This window comes from Drosophila eugracilis, unplaced genomic scaffold (genome assembly GCF_018153835.1).
Source record: "Drosophila eugracilis isolate 14026-0451.02 unplaced genomic scaffold, ASM1815383v1 contig_2155, whole genome shotgun sequence".
Taxonomy (NCBI): Eukaryota; Metazoa; Arthropoda; class Insecta; order Diptera; family Drosophilidae; genus Drosophila; species Drosophila eugracilis.
In genome coordinates this window covers 1,886,904-1,906,380 of record NW_024573039.1, presented here as the reverse complement: position 1 = coordinate 1,906,380, position 19,477 = coordinate 1,886,904, and the positions used below count along the sequence as shown (strand labels likewise).

General features: G+C 46.3%; 4 protein-coding genes across 7 annotated transcripts; 3 read left to right on the top strand and 1 right to left on the bottom strand.

Moving 5' to 3' along the window:
* Nucleotides 1-39: 39 nt before the first annotated feature.
* Nucleotides 40-7,117, top strand: LOC108105061 (protein ELYS homolog). Of its 2 annotated transcripts, XR_001772345.1 has the most exons (8): nt 40-322; nt 410-1,033; nt 1,090-1,406; nt 1,462-1,825; nt 1,885-2,069; nt 2,122-2,898; nt 2,977-6,891; nt 6,945-7,117. XR_001772345.1 is itself a non-coding variant. In XM_017211480.1 (7 exons), exons 1-7 carry the CDS (start codon nt 223-225, stop codon nt 6,835-6,837), a joined length of 6,228 nt encoding a protein of 2,075 aa, XP_017066969.1. In that variant the 5' UTR covers nt 42-222; the 3' UTR covers nt 6,838-7,117. The 2 variants fall into 2 exon arrangements, 1 of the variants encoding a protein (XP_017066969.1); XM_017211480.1 differs by having other exon boundaries at nt 42-322; nt 2,977-7,117.
* A 110-nt stretch (nt 7,118-7,227) lies between these two features.
* LOC108105063 lies at nt 7,228-11,467 on the bottom strand. 2 transcript variants are annotated; one of them, XM_017211482.1, is made up of 3 exons: nt 11,350-11,467; nt 8,535-9,443; nt 7,228-8,479 (listed from the first exon to the last, which is right to left on the bottom strand). In XM_017211482.1, exons 2-3 carry the CDS (start codon nt 9,358-9,360, stop codon nt 7,566-7,568), a joined length of 1,740 nt encoding a protein of 579 aa, XP_017066971.1. In that variant the 5' UTR covers nt 9,361-9,443; nt 11,350-11,467; the 3' UTR covers nt 7,228-7,565. The 2 variants fall into 2 exon arrangements, with proteins under 2 accessions (XP_017066971.1, XP_017066970.1); XM_017211481.2 differs by lacking the exon at nt 11,350-11,467 and adding an exon at nt 10,510-11,328.
* A 639-nt stretch (nt 11,468-12,106) lies between these two features.
* On the top strand, nt 12,107-13,705 carry LOC108105011 (RNA polymerase II subunit A C-terminal domain phosphatase SSU72). Its single transcript, XM_017211392.2, has 3 exons — nt 12,107-12,425; nt 12,501-12,759; nt 12,830-13,705. Exons 1-3 carry the CDS (start codon nt 12,199-12,201, stop codon nt 12,929-12,931), a joined length of 588 nt encoding a protein of 195 aa, XP_017066881.1. The 5' UTR covers nt 12,107-12,198; the 3' UTR covers nt 12,932-13,705.
* Nucleotides 13,706-14,367: 662 nt separating this feature from the next.
* On the top strand, nt 14,368-19,419 carry LOC108105010 (glucose-6-phosphate 1-dehydrogenase). 2 transcript variants are annotated; one of them, XM_017211390.2, is made up of 4 exons: nt 14,368-14,747; nt 17,549-17,808; nt 17,871-18,088; nt 18,179-19,419. In XM_017211390.2, the coding sequence occupies exons 1-4, from the start codon at nt 14,729-14,731 to the stop codon at nt 19,254-19,256; spliced, it is 1,575 nt and encodes a 524-aa protein (XP_017066879.1). In that variant the 5' UTR covers nt 14,368-14,728; the 3' UTR covers nt 19,257-19,419. The 2 variants fall into 2 exon arrangements, with proteins under 2 accessions (XP_017066879.1, XP_017066880.1); XM_017211391.2 differs by lacking the exon at nt 14,368-14,747 and adding an exon at nt 16,736-17,048.
* The last annotated feature ends 58 nt before the right edge of the window (nt 19,420-19,477 follow it).

Genomic DNA, 19,477 nt, shown 5'->3' with positions numbered 1-19,477 from the left:
TGTCTTTTTTATGTTTTAGAAAGCCGGTTTTCGACCGCCCTCAATGTGAAAACAAAACAACCGTTTTTTAAATGTTAAATCAAAGCGGCAACGCCAAACAGTAGGAACACGCAGTTGCACTAACACTCGTATTAGCAATAGGCCTCCCAAATAATCAGTGTGAGCCTTCTTATATTTTTTGTAATTTTCGAACTGCAAACGGCAGGCTCAGATGAAATAGATATGGAGTGGCACGAAGTGGAGCTGGACGGCAGCCGCACAGTTGCGTTTCCAGAGCGCGCCATACCTGGAATTGGGCAGAAGCCAGAAGATGGGGATACCGGTAAGTGTGGACATACATATTTATATAAATACGGCATGGAATTTGCAATAGCATGTGCAATATTTCAACAATAATTTTGATTTTCAGACAAGTTTTTGGGCGGCATCATTCGTAGCGGTCAGTGGGGCTGGGTAACACGCCGGTATTCAAGTGATGCCAATCTAATCGTCTGTAACATGTCCACCGGTGATTGCGTCTCGTGGTATTCTTTCTGGAATGAAGGGCAAGGCCACGGGCAACGCAGCAGCATCCGCTGTGTGGAGGAACTTTTCACCGGTCAACCGGATCGAACTCCCCTGCTGGCTATTTGCCTGGAGTCGTGGGACAACGGGGAGCGCTTTCCCATTAACTGTCCAAAGGCCAGGACGCAAGTTCTCATATATTCAATCGCAAAAAGTCGGGTGCTACGCCATTTCGAACTGCAAAGACTTTACTGCAGCACGCTGAAGTTTCTAGATCAGAGCGTCTGTGGCGGAACGCAGCTGTGTCACTTCGACGGCTGCCTGGCCGTGGCCTCCGAGGAAGGCGTCGTTTTGCTTGTCGATCTCAACTATAGTAGTCTACTGGAGACGGCCGAAAACTCCAATCTCAGAAATCCGAATTCCGAGGGGGAGCCGGGGTATGGACAACTCCATTGCCTGCCCTGCGATGGCGTATCCCAGCTGGAAGTTTGTCGCTCGCAAGGTGCCCATTTGGCTGTTAGATTGGATGGTGAGTGTGCCAATGTGATTGATGTAAAGGTGGCTAATTTTGTAATTCCTTTACAGTGTCATCCAGCGGTATTCGGACCTTGATGGGCATAAGTTTGATATTCGGCTTTGCTGCTGGCCTTGAGGATGGCACAGTCTTAATATACGACTTAGAGCACTTCCAGGTGACCACCACACTGAAACCTGCGGGAAATAAAGGAAAGGTTAAAGGGGCCGTGACAAAAATGTGTGTCATCATGCCGCCGGATGACCCTAAGCCTTGCTTTTACATATGTGCATTGTACGAAGGCACCGACGGCCTCAACATGTTACTGCACTCCGTCAACTACAGGCGCTCTTACATGGATCAGGAAAGTTACGAGTTTCACGTCGAGGTGAGCCAATGCTATCCTCTGCTCACGAACAAAGTATTGACTTTTACCTCCGCAGCACTTCCAATCTAGTTCTGTGCGCAACCAACAAGTTTTTGACGGAGGTATCTGCTCCGTGCTGGCCTGCTTTACGGCGTCAACTTTTAGCTTTGCTGGCGACAGCGGGACACTGTTAATTGGTATCTCTTGGCACTCTATTTCCGAACGTAAAAACAAGTTCGTCTTGTTTGACATTAATCAGTGGTACAAAGATGAAATGCCGGCGTATGTCCGGCGAGGTGAAATTCCTCATTACATCGTCGGCTATGTTCTGAGTGGTCTACCTATGGGTTTGGATTTGCATCTGAAACCCAGCACCATAATGCACTACGTTTCTCTGCAGCGTTACGATGAGCATTTTTACCCCAATTCACTGACTTTTGGTAAGTTCCAGTGGTGATTGGAGGCGACCCAGTTACGTAAATAATCTCTACTGCTTCAGATTGCAAGCTGCTCACCTCAACTGGCAGCCGGTACTACGCTCAAGACGGAGTGCAACATCGTTTTCTGAATGCCCTGCGGTGGGAGCGCGCAACACTCTTTCTGCGTCCGCAACCTTACCATGAACATATTGTTAAACTGCGACTCCTGCCACAGTTTTGCGAACTAAATGCCACGTTCTCTAAGGTAGGAAAAACTTTTGAAAATATTCAATATTCAAAACATTTTTCTTTTTTAGACCGCCATGTACGAAGTGATACTCTCGGTAGCCTTGGAACACAATTGTGGGGCGCTGCTGAATGACTGCGCCCGGAGCTGGCTGGATGGAAGCTTTTTGTGCAACATGCTTGACCCAACAGAGCTCTCACCGTTGACGTTGACCAATTGGATCGTGAAGCGTGCCGGGCAAATTAAAACTCGTTGTGATGAGCTTTGTCAGGGAATCTTTGACTACGGGGGCTACTCACTGGACGAGAGGGAAAGGCGCGAGTTCCAGGTACTCTCCGACCAGTTGCGCGAACTATTGCGCCTCCAATCCTATATTCTTGAGCTGGGACAGCGCAGGCTAATGCCAAACACTTTGGACGATTGCAAAAATAACGAGCGGGCACTCAAGACGGTTGTCGAGTATCAAAGAGTGCTTTACTGGTTTATCGAGCAAGGTCTCCTGCCCGAGGGTCAACAAGAGGATCATAGGGAGCAGCGGGAGGAGCCGCTGGTTCGACTACGTCACGTATACTCTCAGAGAAGGGCGCAGCGAAAAAGACTTTATATCGACTCCCTGAAAAAGTTGACATCCCTTTCTGAACGCTATCCGCCAGACTCGTTGCACGCGCTTCTGCATGTGATGCTCGATCTTGACACAGAGCTTTCCAATAAGCATGCTCTCGTCCTGTACCTGCTGATGGACCTGGATCCAAAACTGGGCAAGACCTTCCAGACTTCCTTTCAGCTGGAGAATGATTTGGTGAAGTCGGTTCGATCCTTTTGGTGCTTGGACCGCGGAGATAACGAGGTGAGGCATATCCTTAATTTTTTTGTTTATTTTCCTTGAGACTTGCATAGTATATTTTTTGAATGTTTTTATTTACAGCAATGCGTTAAGGAGCTCTACGATGGTCCCACTCCCGCCAGCAACTATAAAGTGTGGCAGATGCGTCTATTACTGGATACTTTAGTGCAGAACGGCGCTGTCGTGGAAGCCATGCAGGTAGCAAACCAACCGCCTGGGCCGCTTTCTGCAGAGCTGCACTTGAAAGTGCTCTTGGCCAACGAATGCATGCCGGAGGCATTTATGATCGCCCGTAACAACGATGACGACGAGGGAAAGTCGCTTCTGGAGCCCTTTTTCCGTCACTGCATCAGTCGCAGGCGATTTAAAATCCTGGCCGAGCTCTTGCTGCGTGGACCTGAGGAACGGCTTTTGTACCGTCTACTGCGCGAATGCGGCTCACGTCAGACGGATTGCGTGCAGCTGATTCTGCTCCTTCAAAAAAATAAGCTAGTCGAGGCCGTTTCTTTTATGGATGACGCGGCCGCTGAGCGCGAGCGAGAAAACGAGGCTTCAAATAATATTATTGCTGCCTACCGCTCTACTTTGGCGCCGGTTGCGCAAAAAATTACAAAAAATCTTCGCATACCCGAAGCCCAGGATGATGGGAAAAGTGGCGGTCCTTTGCCGTTCAGCTGTCAGATGGTTAAACAGAACGCCAGCGGCCAGATAGCAAGCATTTTCCAGAGCTCAGCCATCATTCCCCCCTGGGCAACGTATATAGAGGAGTCTCCAACCTTGCCCGCCGTATCATCGCCGGGCAACATAAGTTGCACCAACCTAGGGTATGATAAGTACGGATTTTTGGAGTTTTCTCACCGGCGGCGCCCGGTAAAACCAGTTCCTCACCAGGTGGTGGAAAAGAGAATGCGAGAAGAAGAGCAGCAAAAGGAAGAGCGTGAACGAAGTCAGCAGTATGTACTGCAGCCCCGTAAACGCCGCCGTCTGTTGGCTGAGCAGTTGGTTGATGATGTAAAAGGCCATATTAGATCCATTCTAGACCACCAATCGGAACAATTAAAGCTAGAGCAATCGGAACGGAATAAGGCCAGCGATCTGTTGCAGCCGATAAAATTCTTTCAGCCTCGCCAGGCTGCAACACGTCAAAGCAGTAGTTCACCCCAGTCGATTCATACGATCCTGAAACGGAACTCTGCTATGGAAAATGTGTCAGGCACTCCTCCGGTGGCAACATCTACTACGTTAACGGGATCCAAAAGGTTCCGCTTTATGCCGCCGATTCCCTTGGAATCGAAGGAGGTGGACAGCGAGGACGCAGTCGAGGAGGATGATAGCGAGGAGGAGGAGGAAACCGATGAGATTATCGTAGAAATCGAGTCAAGAAGCGAGGCAAGGAATGCCTCTAGCACCGAGTCCGACGAGGATGAGGAGTTCCTTTCCCCGTTGGCCTCGGCCAATGTTTCGTTGGTAGACCAATTGCCACGTGAATCTCCTCGGCCTTTGGCCCCACCAGCTGGCCCACAGCCACGTAGCTCCTTGCTTTTTGGAAGAACCGGAATAAGTAGTGGGATTGGAACTGCAACTAGTAGCGGGAGCAGCAGTGGATTTGTCAGCTTTGTTACCGTGGAACCTACGCAGACGACCTCACATTCGCAGTTTGTGCCTACCGTTTGCTCCTCCAAGATGGGCGAAACACAGTCGCAAGTCTTCTCTAGCGCTAGTTCTGTGGTTAAGATCTCCGAGCGTACCACTATCTGTGGCGAAATGGAATCAACCGATCTTGGTTCGGAGCTAACAGCCGCACCAAGCTCCCAGTGGTCTTTGCCTACAGCGCGGCCACCTGTACAGGGACATCAGATGATGGACACCACTCTGGGCATGTCCACCTACGAATTGGCATCTCCCGAGCAGCAAGACACCCAGAATCAGGATGAAGAAGAGTTAAAGCTGGGAGATACGCAATCGCTTGAAGAGCAGCGGAATCAACAGGATGGACAGGAAACGAGCGACCAACTGACATTTCTCGGCAGCTCGGAAGCACCCGCCCAGGAGCCACTCTTATCGCCCGCCTATAGCCTTAGCAGTGAAGAGTCGGACTTGTCCTCGGCCGATATTCGAAATCCTTTATTGCCGACCCTACAGAACGATGATCCTATGTACTCTATTGTTGTAGAGTCGACTGGGTCCATCACGACGTCTAGATCAGTAACGCAGACGCCTACCTCCTTCTTACCTAGCGATACGAACGTCTCCCAAACCTCAAGTCCGCGGGCACCGCATGGTGGTGACGGAGATGGCTCTCCGCTCTCCTTGTACCGCGCCAATAGCCTGGAAACGGTTGATGATCTAGACACCACAAAGGGGTCTGTAGAGGAAGAGGAGGAATACGACGAAGATGACTGTGTTATTGCCCTGGACGGAACAGAGGTGCGTGGTTATGTTGCCCCTTCCCAGCAAACGGCGGCCTGCAGCAGTGCGGAGCTGTTCGCCTTTAAGGACGACTGCCAAGAGGAGGTAGCTAGTGGCCCTTGTCCTTCTCTTTCACTAGGCGCCACGGTAAATAGCGACTCGGAGGTGGCTGGAACCATTGCAATGGATAGCGATGAAGAGTCACCAAAGGCAAAGGATGATCAGTCAAAGCTGCAGAAAGAGGACGAGTGGCCTATGGAAGAGAACGCCGGCAGCAATGATTCTGTGGCTACGGTGTCCTTTAGTGAGTACAAGCAGTCGCTTGCTGTTAATAATATGGAACACGTGGTCAAGGAAGAGTTAGACCAAGGGATGGACCAAGAGGTGGAAAAAGATATGGACCAAGAGGTGGACCAAAAGGTAGACAAAACAGTGGACCAAGACGTGGACCAAGAGGTGGACCAAAAGGTAGACAAAACAGTGGACCAAGAGGTGGACCAAGATGTGAAGCACAAGGCTCAGCAAGTGATGGAGCCAGAGGTAGACCAAGATGTAGAGAAAGAGGTGAACGAAGAGATAGAGCTAGTGGTGGAAGAAGAGGTGGACCAAGAGCTGGAATTGTTACAAACAGGGCATGAAGTACACTATCTGGATAAAATTTCCGAGGAGGATGAAGAGGAAGCTGAAGAGCAGAATGATAAGAGAAAACAAGAGGCCGGCGAGGAGGCAAAGGAAGAGGTCAAGGCGGAGAAAAAAGAAGAGGCGGAGGCGAAAATCGATCCAGAGCCGCTTTTGGTTCAAGAAGAGGATTCTAGGGACAGCCTAATGCTTGTATTATCCGAAGATGAAGAGCCTGTTGTATTAGCGACTTCTTCCCAGCGCCGGCGTCGCAGCACATCGGTGCTCTCTGTTACTCCGCGTAACCTGCGACCACGTCGTACTTCCACAGAACACAAGGACAGTCCGGTTCCGGCTACTGGCCTCAAGATGCGTTTACGTAATAATGACGCTATAACCTCGTCACATGTAGCTACTCCACCAGTCCCAACGCCGAAACGCCGCTCGTTGGCGAATAAGCATGTGTTAGAAGTTATCAACGAACAGAGTTCATTGGATGTATCGCTACCGCGAACACGCTCACGCACGCGTCTTAGCATGGAATCAACGGAGGCAACGAATTCCAGATCCTCCACACCGACAAATACGACCCGAAGCAAGCGGGCTACTTCGCTGGCGCCCGCGACAGATAATCCCGCTGTTCGCCGATCATTACGCAGCAACAGCGAGCCTCGCGGTGTGGCGGCTGTACAGCCCGTAACTCGCCAACGGAAGGCTGCAGGTGCTAGATCCCGCAAAACTAGCAATTCCGAGGGATCTAACTCAGCGTCTACGGCTCAGGCAGAGGTTACCGATTTAGAAGCCAACCATTCTGGTAGCAGATCCAGGACCAACTCAGCCAGTAGCACTGGTAGCGCCACAAAGACCCGGGAATTGCGGCTGCGCGCACCTCGTCGTTCCAAGCCCGACGTTTAGATCCCACGATACTATAGTTAAAGAGAGCGTCCATCAGGCCGAAAACAATGAAGGGTACGTGGGATGCATTCAAATCCACTAAACAGAACTATAATTACATCTTACAGATAGAAGTGATACGACGTAACCAAGAAGAGATGGCCTAGAAAGGATTTCAAAACAACTAACTGAATACAAATCTTTTTACTTTTTTACGTTAAATACCAATACCAATCAGTTTCAAATATGTACATCAGTTGGAGTTAAAATAAAAAATTGCAAAATGTTGAATACTTTTAAATCCAGAAATGTCACTTAAGTCAGTTTGTCCCTTGTATGACGATCACGTACCTGACTGTACGAAATACTTATAAACCTAAAGGATAGTCATATAAACCTCCCACTAGGGAGATATAAAAAAGGTGTACGGCATTTTGTTGAGACTATACGTTATGGATGTGTTAAACCCGATCAGACGTTTATAAAAAATCTTCGAACAAGATAAACAGAAGTGAAATGTTTGTAGATTAATTTGTAATTAAATTTCATCGCCAACTGGTAAATTTAATTTAATTTAAATGGCAATAATATAAAACTTTGAATCATGTTAATTTGTTCGATATTTCGGATGAATATGTACAGATATTTACAATGGGAGTTCTTAAAGCTAGAGTTCGGCAAGATGTGGGCGGGCGGTGGATATCGTCTATCTATAAGTCTATGCTAGGTCTACTTAGTAGGTCTACAGTCTAGACGAGCGTGGAAAGCTCATGCAGCAGGACGGTGATGTTACTCATGTCTAGCGTCGGTGGAATGCCGGGACTGACCGATCCGCTGGCTTCGCGACCTGCCGTGAGGCAGCTGCTGTTCGCTAGTGTCCTGGGTGTCGGCGTTGGTGGCGTTGCCGTGGCAGGACGCACCAAAAAGGATGAATTTACTGCCCCCATTGTTCCTCCTCCACCTCCACAGCAGCCTCCGCCACCCCCTCCTCCCCCAAGAAGCAGTGGGTTAAAGCTGCCATGCGAGTGGTTAGGAGAGACAGCCGTCACAGAGGGTGGTACCATGTGACCCTGGTGGCTCTGATGGCTCCCCTGGTACGCATGGAACGGACCCGGCGGCAGTGGCAGTGGCATAGGCATGGTCACTGGCAACTGAGCTCCCGAAATCACGGACAAGTTGTGCGTCAGACCTGGCGGAGCACCTCGGTAGCTTATGGTTTTCTCCCGCTGCCACACAAAGACGTTGTGCACCATGGCGCCGCCGCAAAAGACGATGCCCACACCGATCAGTAGACTTGTCACGATTGCTGGCGTGGAATGAAAGTGGCTAAAGGTGTACAGGATCAGGCCAGTGAGAAAGACCGGTATGGAGATGAACAAGCCGCTGACGGCACAAGTGCGGCTGGCACTGGACTTGGCCAGGTACTGGTTCTCTCGTCCCTCGAAGGCCGGTTCACGCAGCTTTACCGCGAAAAGGAACTGGATGGCGCAGACTAGCAAGCAGCATAGGTTCAGCGACAGGGACAGTGCGCCTAGAGCCAGAGTGACATCGTAGACGACAATGAAGTCCTCACCGCCGGCCCCACGAACAACGGCGTCCTCCCGCCCGTTTGGTGAGATCCTCAGTAGGAAGATCAAGGAGAGCATTGCCAGAAGCAGGGAAACTGCAGGTTTATATTGATTTTAATCGATAATGTTGTGCAGCTTTAGCATACTTACTCAGACAGAGAAGACCCAGACTGGTAAGGGCCTCGCGAGGCGAAGGACCCGATTTCGGAAACTTGTGGCCCACTGGATTGGTGGTCAAGTGGCTGTAGTTCCTATAGTTGTGTGGCACCTGACTGTGATTGAGCCCTTGCGCCTGCGCATGTTGCTGATGGTGTTGTTGCTGCTGTTGTTGCTGTTGTTGTTGCAGCTGTTGTTGTTGGAGGTGATTACTGCTGCTGGCCAGGATGTGTTGGTTAGTGTACGTATGATGGTGAACACTCCCATTGCCCAGAAAGTGTCCATTGGGGGTCAGCTGGGTAAGCGGGGTTAGCGGTGTCAGTGGTTTCAACGGCGTACTGGGCGTGGCAATATTCAGTAGCGTAGAGGAGTTGCCCACACAGCCTCGACCCCCACCTCCTCCGTCGTTAAGGACCGTGCTCGATGCGGAGGCATTCAGGGCAGAAATATTCAACGGCTGCGGCGGTCGCAGGTGGATATTGCGCGCGGTGCTGGCCACGGCAGCTGCTGCAGGTGTCGGTGAGCCACCGTTAGTGGTGTTCGTGCCCGTGTTGCCGGTGGTGCTATTGGTGGTTGCAATACCCGCTTCCGTTTCCACCACTGGGGGTGTGTTTTGGCCACTGCCACTGCTTCCCGTGTGGTTGTTGCTGCTGCTGCTGTTGCTGTTAGTGTTGCTATTGCCATTGCAATTGATGTTGCTGCTGCTGTTGACGGCTGTGCGCAGCAGCTGGCCACCAAGTAAACTGGATAGGGGGTTTATAGCCACAGCAGCAGTGGCTGTTGCAGCGGTACTGCTCGTCGTTGAGGCGTGCTTTAGCATTTCCGGGGGTCACCTTTAATCCGATCACATTCTGAACGGGGTGCCAAAATTCAATTGCTATTGCTAAAACAGGCCTAATCCACCTACGAATAAAATAATAATCATATATATTTTAAAATACATCATGAACTTATCGAATTCAGAGAGTTTAAAACGACCTGAGGCCTTTCGTTGGTCTTTTATTTTTAGTTTACTTTTTGGTTAAAAAAGAAAAACGGTGTTCAGTACTGTATATTAACTAACTGTTATCTGTAACGGTATTTGTGCTAGAAAGAAAAAACATCGTCTTATGGGCACTTTCATTTCGCCAATGGCTGCGCATGTGCAAAACTTTCCCATGAATTAAGTGCATTATGCATCGCATGCATTGTGTAATTAGCGAATACCAAAGAACTTTTCACCGTCCGGCGATAAAAGCAAAAGCAACTAATTCTCTTTAAGTTCGAAATTCCACAGTTTTGTTTTTTTTTTCCTAATTATTTTCTTAACGAGTTTTTAAAAACCTTAATTCTTTTAAAATTAAGTCTATTTTAAAAAGAATTGTATTTTATTTTGCTAATTTACCATTTAAGTTTCTTGTTCTTAATATAAAAATTTCTACTATTTTAAGTGACTACGAACCATGCTTTGCTTTCAAGGACCCATGTATGATTTGATAGCTTGGTTCTCAGGGTGCTAGGCAGATTCCATGGAAATCTAATGGTCACTTGATTTTCGCTTACCTAGCGGTTTTCATAGCACAAAGAAAATAAAGTCCAAGGTGTCAAACAAATTGGAGCCATCGCTTTTTAGATATTTCATATTATTTTTAAATTTAATGATATATCATAAACGACACTATGGGTTTGACCTAGTATCTATACTATTGGCTTAACCCATTTTGTTTAATTTTTAGGCCCTTTCATCTTATAAAAGTACTTGTCCGATTATGCGATGTAGAAATGTACATATGAATATCATATAAATGAATTATTCGGTACTTCATTCACTAGTTGTACTTTATATTTAATGCATTTTTGTGCAATCTTCATCGACGACTATATGAAAAAACACTTGGTATCGTCGCAGATTCAACCAAAAGGCTTTAAAATTAACAAAAAAAAAAACTAAAAAACAAATTGCAACTGGCAGGTTGTAAAACGGGTTTACCTCCGGGTTCTTTTTTGGTATTTTAATTTCCGTTCTTGACCTGTGACCTTTACATGGTCGTCATCTCTGAGCGTAAATAGTGCCGGAATGTAATCGTTAATTGGCGAATCAATAAAGCGCGGGCCCAAATGCCGCAGGAGCTCCTTCCTCCTCCTCACCAGGTGCGCCTTCCTCATCCGCTCCTCGGAATCGAAGCCCAAGCCAAAACCCAAACACCGCAACCAGTCGATCGGATCGCAGTTGGTCGCAGCAGAGAACGGGCGGCAAGTGAACGACGCGGTGACCGATCGAGTGACAAAGTACGACTAATATCGGATCTCAAACTTCGGATACAGTGGTTCGGTTCTGGCCGCCGGCAGCTATTCGCCCAACCAGTTAACAAGTGAAGGGATCCTCTCTCTCTCTCTTTCTCCTTTTCCCGCTCTCACCCACTCATGCACACTGTGCACACGGACAGGTGAGCAGAGGAACGAGCCAATTCCAAACGCCGCTTGCCACAGTGGACCAAAAATGGTTTACAAAAAAAATAGAAATTCTAACTCATGCAAGCTTTACTGTTAGACGAAGTAGTTGTCTTATTTGTCCGACAATTTTTTATAAGCCGTATATTTCCAGGATAATTTACAATGTTAATTAAATATTTCTTTCAGTATACTTTTAGAAAGCTTTTTAGAAGGTTGCAATCGTTTAGAGATAAATCTTTTTAGGTTCTATTATCAAAAGTTCAATTTACCACAAATGGTGCTCACTATACCTGGCTGAGACTGGTGTTGTGATCTTGCCACCGATTTTGAAAAACAAGTAATGTGACCCACTGTAGCCCAAACCTGCTCAACTCACAAGCACACGCAACACACGCGATGCGATTGCTGCTGCTCCTGCCTCACACCACACACAGGTAAAGAATGGAGGCAACGGCTCCAACTTGCTGAGCCGCATTCCACGAGCTTCCAACTGGAAGGTTGTTGTGGGTTATTTCTGTTGGCTATTCGATTGTTGTTTTGACTGGGGCAGCAAAATTTGACTGTCCAGCTGCCGGGGATTACAGGAGCAGTAACATAATGCTTTCACGAGACCACGATTACAATTAAACTTTTTTAATTTAAATTCTGTTGTGGCGCTTTTCAAATTGGAATTTCGTGCGGTTGGATTCAAAAATAGGAATTGGCTGACCAATGCTGCCAGACAGTTGCAAGTAGAAGCTATCGATAAATAACACGTAAAATATCGACAAATAAAGTTGTAATCTACAGATTCCAAAACCTTTTTTAAATTCCATACATAGGTAATGCATTTTGTATTTAATTTTTATAAACAGATATATGTAATGTTGCATTAAGCTTTTTTTCTTTAATAACTTGTAGCGATTTCATCCTGCAGGATGTTTACCTCCGCGAGATTCAATGACTCGACTTAAGATCTGCCACTTGCCTAGTTACGTATTTAACATTTTTTAGGCTGACCTAAAACCTACCTAAAGATAATTATTTTTTAAATTTTATTTTAAAATTTATTTATATTTGTAATAGCAGGCGACCTATAGTTGGCAACATTTAAATGTAGTTGGCCACATCATTTTCACAAGTGTCAAAATTGACTAAGGCATATTTTCACTACTCGACGCGCGGTATTACTGATTCCTGATTTTTGCCGACTTCGACAGCAACGCACTGCCAAAGAGAAAGAGACATGACTGATCCTAGCAAGCTTTACGTAGCCGTGGTATGCTCTTCGAACATGAACCGTTCGATGGAGGCACACAACTTCCTGGCCAAAAAGGGTTTCAACGTGCGCTCCTACGGAACCGGTGAGCGCGTCAAGCTGCCCGGCATGGCGTTCGACAAGCCTAATGTTTACGAGTTTGGCACCAGCTACGAGGACATTTACTGCGACCTGGTGGGGAAGGATAAGGACTTGTGAGTTGTTTGTCTCCCGCAGTGATAGGGATCATTTTTGCTAACCCAAAGTATATTTCCCTCTCCCCCGCACAGCTACACACAGAACGGTCTGCTGGACATGCTGGACCGCAATCGACGCATTAAGAAGTGTCCGGAGCGCTTCCAGGAAACCAAAGAACAGTTTGACATCATCGTCACAGTGGAGGAGCGGGTCTACGACTTGGTGGTGCTACATATGGAGTCCATGGACTCAGTGGACAACCGGCCTGTGCACGTTCTCAACGTGGATGTGGTGGACAACGCCGAAGATGCGCTAATGGGTGCCTTCCTTATCACGGACATGATTAACTTGGTAGGATGGTCTTTATGACCATCTGACTCCCACTCTCTTAATTTGTTTATCTATTCGTCTTGTTTTATAGATGGCAAAGTCCACGGACTTGGACAACGACATCGACGAAATGATCCAGGAATTTGAAGAGCGGCGAAACCGAGTCATTCTGCATTCAGTACTCTTCTACTGACCACCGACGTCTGCTAACAGTTCGTGTCTAGCTCCAGCACCAACACCTAAAGTTCGTAGACTACCTGCGCTCCAGACGCGTTATGTGGGACGTAGGGCTGCGAATCACAGATCCCGGATTGGGAGCCTAGCATATAAGAACTCTGTAAATAGAGAGGGGCCAGCGAAAACACATACAGGCACATACAACACATGCACAAGCACATCCATATCCGATTCAAAATCCACACTTCACCTGCAAGCTGCTGGCTCATGAATATGAAATTAACACACAACAAATGACGACCAGTACAAGACACCGGCTCCGAAACTCTTTGTATGTAGTAAGTGTACGTACCCGTATTCATTGTAGTTCCGGCCGTGGAGCCGCGTTCGTTCTGCTTGTCGATTAGGTTTTATCACTGGCTTTCGTTTTCCCCAGCTGGCAATAGTGGCCGACCATCTGACTACCCATTCTCCCGCTCTCTTCGCCCGTTTCCGATTCATATAAACAGAAAACTCGCATCACACAAATCCGTGCATGTGTGAATGAGCATGCACACCAGAGAGCCAGTCAGGGGCGGATCGGTATTGGGTTTGGGCCCTCGTGGTCAGGGGCTTACGTTTTTTTACATTTGTTTTTTATATTGTTCAGACAGGGCTATTCGCCGGCCATTCTCATAGTTTAATTTGGTAAATGAAAACCACTGAGTCATGTGCTATAAGTTTTAAACATTAGCCAAGGGCCGCAGCGGACGCTAGCTCACAAACTAAATAAAACCAAGAGAATAGAATACTTGGATTGTGTTCACTAATAATTGGAATAAAAGTAGTCAAATATGGCGGGTTTCTTGTTAACGGTTGAAATTTATTCTCCCTGATAAAAGGCCGATATCTCTCAATGTCTCGTTAAGTTAATTTGCTATAAAGGAAAATATTGATTTGTTGAATATAATCATTTGATAAAAAAAAAACCTACCCTAACATGACATTGAGAAATCGGTCATAAACTTAAAATAACCAACGTTGAAATCTTTAGATTGGTTGAACATTAGATTTGCATTAAGAAACATTTTATTAAAAAATTGTGTTGTTTGATAATTATACTCATTTTTTAGAAAAGTGTAAAATTGTATTTCCTCTGTCACACTTGCTCGGTTGTGTTTTTCTGTTGCGCTCTGAATTTAAATATTATTAATTAACAATTATATTATTATTCTTATTATTACTTGTATAATTTTTTCCATATTAAGCGTACCCTCAAAATATGGGAAATATTTTTATAAAATTAAATTGAAAACCAAATAAAAATTCTCTCGTATTGTGACCACTAACATTAGGAATAAATTAATAAATTGCATATATAAATTATGAACTTCAATTATCAACAGTTGCGCCCCTTGAATCCGCTCCTGACACTGATCGACGTCGCAGTCGGGGTTACAAAGCGTCGTTTGGTGTTGTTGCCATTGGTAGTGCCGCCGCTTTTGCTTCATGCTTCAGTCAGTCAGGGAATGATCGTGCTTAGCTCCATTACTGTGCTACCAAGGCTCCGCGACTCTGCACTCGATTTCGATTGCTATTGCTAAATAAAATATTTACGGCCAAAGACACAAGACGCACCACTCTTCGTTAATTACATTGCCAAAGCCGCATAAAGGTTGTTTAAAATCCGACGAAGTCGAATCCGCTTAGCTGGTGAAATCGGAAATTTGAAGTCTACAAACCAAATAAAAATCCCTTGGTTTTTTTTGTCAGAAAGAGTCGGGGAAAGAGTCACATTTGTTGTTTCTTTGTGCGGAAATACATTCGGGTCAAGATGGCAACACAAAAGGAAGGTGAGTTTCAACGCTACTTTGTTTAATTATTATTGTATTTGAATTTGGTTGTTTGATTTACTACCAATTCGATTTTGGATAGCGCTTACTTTAAGCGATCACTGTCGCGTCAGGTGGGCGATTGCGATTGCGCCCTTCAAATGTGTTCTTAGCCTGGGGTCACCTACAAACGGACGCCAAGCAACGGACGCGGTTGCTTGTCTTATCACAGGCCTCTCATTTCGATCCCATACAATCTTCCCGCTCTCACTCTGACTCTTACTCTTACTCCCCCATTACCAACCGTGACGATGACGTGTGGTGTGTGGGTTGCGGGCTTCTCTTGGCCATCGGCCAGCAATAACAAACACTCATTCCATTCGCATTCCCATTCTCCAAGATTAGAGCCCGGCAATAACCTTTCGCGGCTGCAAGAGAGGGAGAGACAGAGAGCCCCGTTCTCCATTCTCCATTCTCCACTCTGTGGCAATGACATTGGAACAAACATGATTTTACATATGTATGAACGTTCTACGCACAAATAATTACCTCACCTGTGTGTTAAAGCCTTTCCAAATCAAATAAAAAAAAGTAAAACACGCTTGGCATTAACAATATTTAAACACGTTACCTTGCTCTCTTTCGCCCTCTCTTTCTCTTTCACCGCTCTCCAATCTCCACTTGCCGTCTCTCCAATCTCCATTCTCCTTGCCCCAATGCCTTCGTCTGTGTCAATGTCAAATGCGATGCGGCCGAGATTACAGTCGAGCTACCCTATGTCGAACCATCAACTGTCAAGAAAGAAATTAATTATGAAGATTTTGAGATCATTGATAAGGCAAAGTCAACCTTTAAGAACTTTTAGTTTAGAAAGTTCGAGTTGTAAAAGTTTCAGTAAAGGAATGGTGATCTATAGCAGTTCGAGTTACGCAAGTTCGACTGTAACCTTATGGGCTTCTGACTCACAATCTCGACATTTCAAGGAGCTTGCCAGCAGCATCTTAGTCACCATCCCCAGGTTTCAACTGGTTTGCTTTTGCTCCTCAGAAAACAACTCATCCCGATCTTCAACAGCCGAAAAGTATGCATTCTCGGCTGTGGAGTGGTCTTCCTAGAATTTGTGGTAAATCCCATTTGTTTCACATATTGACCGTTGGGAATCACGTGACACAGCAAAACCCATAACCCATACTATTCGCCTGACTTTTAAACGACTCACGATGAATTTCATAAATGAACGAATAAATGATGGTTCCAGAAGCTCACATTATCCATTAACAAATGAAATTCAAGTTTTATTACCCTTTTTTTTACTACCTTTTTCAACTGGTCCACCTTAGGACTGACTTTAGCAGTGTTAATATGAGTCGCAGAGTTTAGAAGTTGTTAAACAAACGTGCTGAGGGATCTTACATTAACATGTCCCCTATCAAAGTCCTTTAACACTCCAAATTTCGGAGATAACGTTTTTTATCAGAATAAATGTATCAACTGGGCTATGTTTTGTGATAAAGAATATTTATGGTTTATACGTTTGGAAAGTGTCTTTCTCTCTGTTGGAAAATGTATAAAAAGTGGTTATGTGCTTACCGCAGTAATAGTTCGATTCGTGTTAGCTTCTATTTTTTTGAGATTATGGGTCGTGGGTACAGATTATAGGTTTAGAAAGAAGAGCTTTGTTTTGAGTGATCAGATGATGTTTCGATTTAAAGATCAAGTTAATGGCGCGTGGGCCTATCTTGTGTTTTGTGTGGGAAAGTGAGAACACAGTGGGATCGTCCGATGTCGTGCATTCCCGCCACGCGATCAACTGAGGCTGCTTGCTGGCTCAGACTGCCCGGAGCTTATTCCGAAGCCAAGTTTGGATATATGTACGTATGTACGTAAAACTATTACATGTCACTTGCACTTTGTTCCGACGTTCGCGCCGTAGTCGACGTCGCTGCCGGGTACATCGCTAGCACCTTGTTAAAGTCAACCGCAGCGCAGCGATTTATTCGTTGTGTGCAACCGCATCGAAAGATACGCGCGCGCACCTGCCCAAGCTTCCGCACCACCTGTTCCACCTGGTCGGCTACGATCTGGCCATCCATTAGCACCCACCACGGAGGGTGACCTCTGGCTGTGCTCCCCATTGCGGATTACTTGGCTAGTCATCGGCATCGACATTGGCGGTGATTAGACAACGGATCCAGGTCTTATCGAGTGCTTATCGCTCTCACTCTTCCCTAATAAAGGTCTGCAAACGTCCGTGGACGTTCACTTTCCTCCAGGCCCTCAGTGAGTCCTCACTCACCTCACAATTCTCATTCGGATCCAAAGGCAAGTGTGTTATGATCACCGATCACTGGATCGCAATATATCCCCAGGGAATCAATGAACAATAAACAAAGTTCAAATATAAGGTCATTAAATATAATATATAATGTTGAAATTCGAAAATTCTCGAAAACCAGAAAAAGGATTAATCATGCTGGCAATATGATATTCTTATAAATCATGCAGTTAACAGCGTCCAAAGTTTTAATGGTGCTTACTTTATTATGTTTTCGAAAATATCTCCGGATATGTAAAGATGTTTTTCAAAATAAGTTTCCTTCGCTATATAGTGCTCTTCAGGCAAGTTTTAAACCAGCACTTAAACAATCACAATAAATTACTTCACTTTAGTGCAGTTTTAAGAGATATGCAAAGTGCTTTAAGTTTTCTATAGTATATCCTCTAATTAGGAACTCGGTTTTTAGCAGTCAAAACATGTTTTAGTGTTAAACATAAAAGAGGTAGAGTTTATAAGATACTTTTTTTTTGTATTGTGCCCACAGATCATACCGCCCTGGATCTCATTATTAAGTCGCTTAAGTCCCCGACCATGGTCTGTGAGGGCACCCACTTCGACGGTAAGATCCCGCACACGTTCGTCATTTTTGGGGCGTCCGGTGACCTGGCCAAGAAGAAGATCTACCCTACTTTGTGGTGGCTCTACCGTGATGATCTGTTGCCTAAGCCCACCAAATTCTGTGGCTATGCGCGCTCTAAGCTGACGATCGCCAGTCTCAAGGAGCAGTGCCTGCCCTACATGAAGGTGAGTTCGAATTTTGGTTTGTGGCCAATGTCCAGCAAATGAATCTATCCGAATTATTACAGGTTCAGCCAAATGAGCAGACAAAGTACGAGGAATTCTGGGCCCTCAATGAGTACGTGGCCGGCAGCTACGATGGACGGACTGGGTTCGAGTTGCTCAACCAACAGCTGGAACTGATGGAGAACAAGAACAAAGCCAATCGTATATTCTATCTGGCCCTGCCACCCAGCGTCTTCCAGGAGGTGACGGTGAACATCAAGCAAATCTGCATGTCGGTCTAGTGAGTAATGATCCTTTTGATAATTTCCATTGTAATAATAATTGAATCTAAGATTTAACTTGGTTTTATTTATTTCAAATTTATTTGCAGCGGCTGGAACCGTGTGATTATTGAGAAGCCCTTCGGACGCGACGATGCTTCTTCACAGGCGCTGAGCGATCATCTCGCCGGACTGTTCAACGAGGATCAGCTGTACCGCATCGACCATTACCTGGGTAAGGAAATGGTGCAGAATCTGATGACCATACGCTTCGCCAACAAGATCCTCAGTTCGACGTGGAATCGTGAGAACATAGCCTCGGTGCTGATCACATTCAAGGAGCCCTTCGGCACCCAGGGACGAGGTGGTTATTTTGATGAGTTTGGCATCATCCGCGACGTGATGCAGAACCACCTGCTGCAAATCCTGTCGCTGGTGGCCATGGAGAAGCCGGTTAGTTGTCACCCAGACGATATCCGAGATGAGAAGGTCAAGGTACTAAAGAGCATCGAAGCCCTGACGCTGGACGACATGGTACTGGGACAGTACCTGGCCAATCCGCAGGGTTCCACCGAGGATGCTCGCACAGGCTATCTGGAAGATCCGACCGTTAACAACGACTCGACGACACCCACCTACGCCCTTGGCGTGCTTAAGATCAACAACGAGCGTTGGCAGGGTGTGCCCTTCATTCTACGATGCGGCAAGGCGCTAAACGAGCGGAAGGCGGAGGTGCGGATTCAGTACCAGGATGTCCCCGGCGACATCTTCGAGGGAAATACGAAACGTAACGAGCTGGTCATTCGCGTCCAGCCGGGCGAGGCCCTGTACTTTAAGATGATGACTAAGAGCCCCGGCATTACCTTCGATATCGAGGAGACCGAATTGGATCTAACCTATGAGCACCGGTACAAGGACTCCTACCTTCCGGACGCCTACGAGAGGCTCATTCTCGATGTCTTCTGCGGCTCTCAGATGCACTTTGTCCGATCGGATGAGCTGCGCGAAGCGTGGCGAATCTTCACACCAATTCTGCACAAGATCGAGCAGGAGCAAATCAAGCCGATCACCTACCAGTACGGATCCCGCGGACCCAAACAAGCGGACCGGAAGTGCGAAGAGAACAATTTCAAGTACTCCGGCTCCTACAAATGGCACGGCGGCAAGCCAAAAACGTCCAATCTCTAAGCGATCTGGACCACACCATTCCGGGCTGGGTACACAGGATGCTCCTCTCTGTCCTTACGTATAATGTACATATAAATATATGTATTCTTTGGTTATTTGTAAATTGATTTGGTTTGTACAAGAATTTTTTTTATTAAATCTACAAAATAGTGTTAAACTGAAATAAAAAACGTGTATAAATTATTTATAAAGCCTTCAGTGAAGGTTCCTTGGTATGTAGC

Bases quoted from the DNA above. Each gene is read 5' to 3' on its own strand.
- LOC108105061 (XM_017211480.1), top strand. From the start codon at position 223: ATGGAGTGGCACGAAGTGGAGCTGGACGGCAGCCGCACAGTTGCGTTT. The intron at 1,826-1,884 runs GTAAGTTCCAGT...CTACTGCTTCAG, and splicing joins CCCCAATTCACTGACTTTTG to ATTGCAAGCTGCTCACCTCA. The intron at 2,070-2,121 runs GTAGGAAAAACT...TTTCTTTTTTAG, and splicing joins TAAATGCCACGTTCTCTAAG to ACCGCCATGTACGAAGTGAT.
- LOC108105063 (XM_017211482.1), bottom strand. From the start codon at position 9,360: ATGCTAAAGCACGCCTCAACGACGAGCAGTACCGCTGCAACAGCCACT. The intron at 8,480-8,534 runs GTAAGTATGCTA...ATAAACCTGCAG, and splicing joins TCTGGGTCTTCTCTGTCTGA to TTTCCCTGCTTCTGGCAATG.
- LOC108105011 (XM_017211392.2), top strand. From the start codon at position 12,199: ATGACTGATCCTAGCAAGCTTTACGTAGCCGTGGTATGCTCTTCGAAC. The intron at 12,426-12,500 runs GTGAGTTGTTTG...TCCCCCGCACAG, and splicing joins GTGGGGAAGGATAAGGACTT to CTACACACAGAACGGTCTGC. The intron at 12,760-12,829 runs GTAGGATGGTCT...CTTGTTTTATAG, and splicing joins TCACGGACATGATTAACTTG to ATGGCAAAGTCCACGGACTT.
- LOC108105010 (XM_017211390.2), top strand. The intron at 17,809-17,870 runs GTGAGTTCGAAT...GAATTATTACAG, and splicing joins AGTGCCTGCCCTACATGAAG to GTTCAGCCAAATGAGCAGAC. The intron at 18,089-18,178 runs GTGAGTAATGAT...ATTTATTTGCAG, and splicing joins CAAATCTGCATGTCGGTCTA to CGGCTGGAACCGTGTGATTA.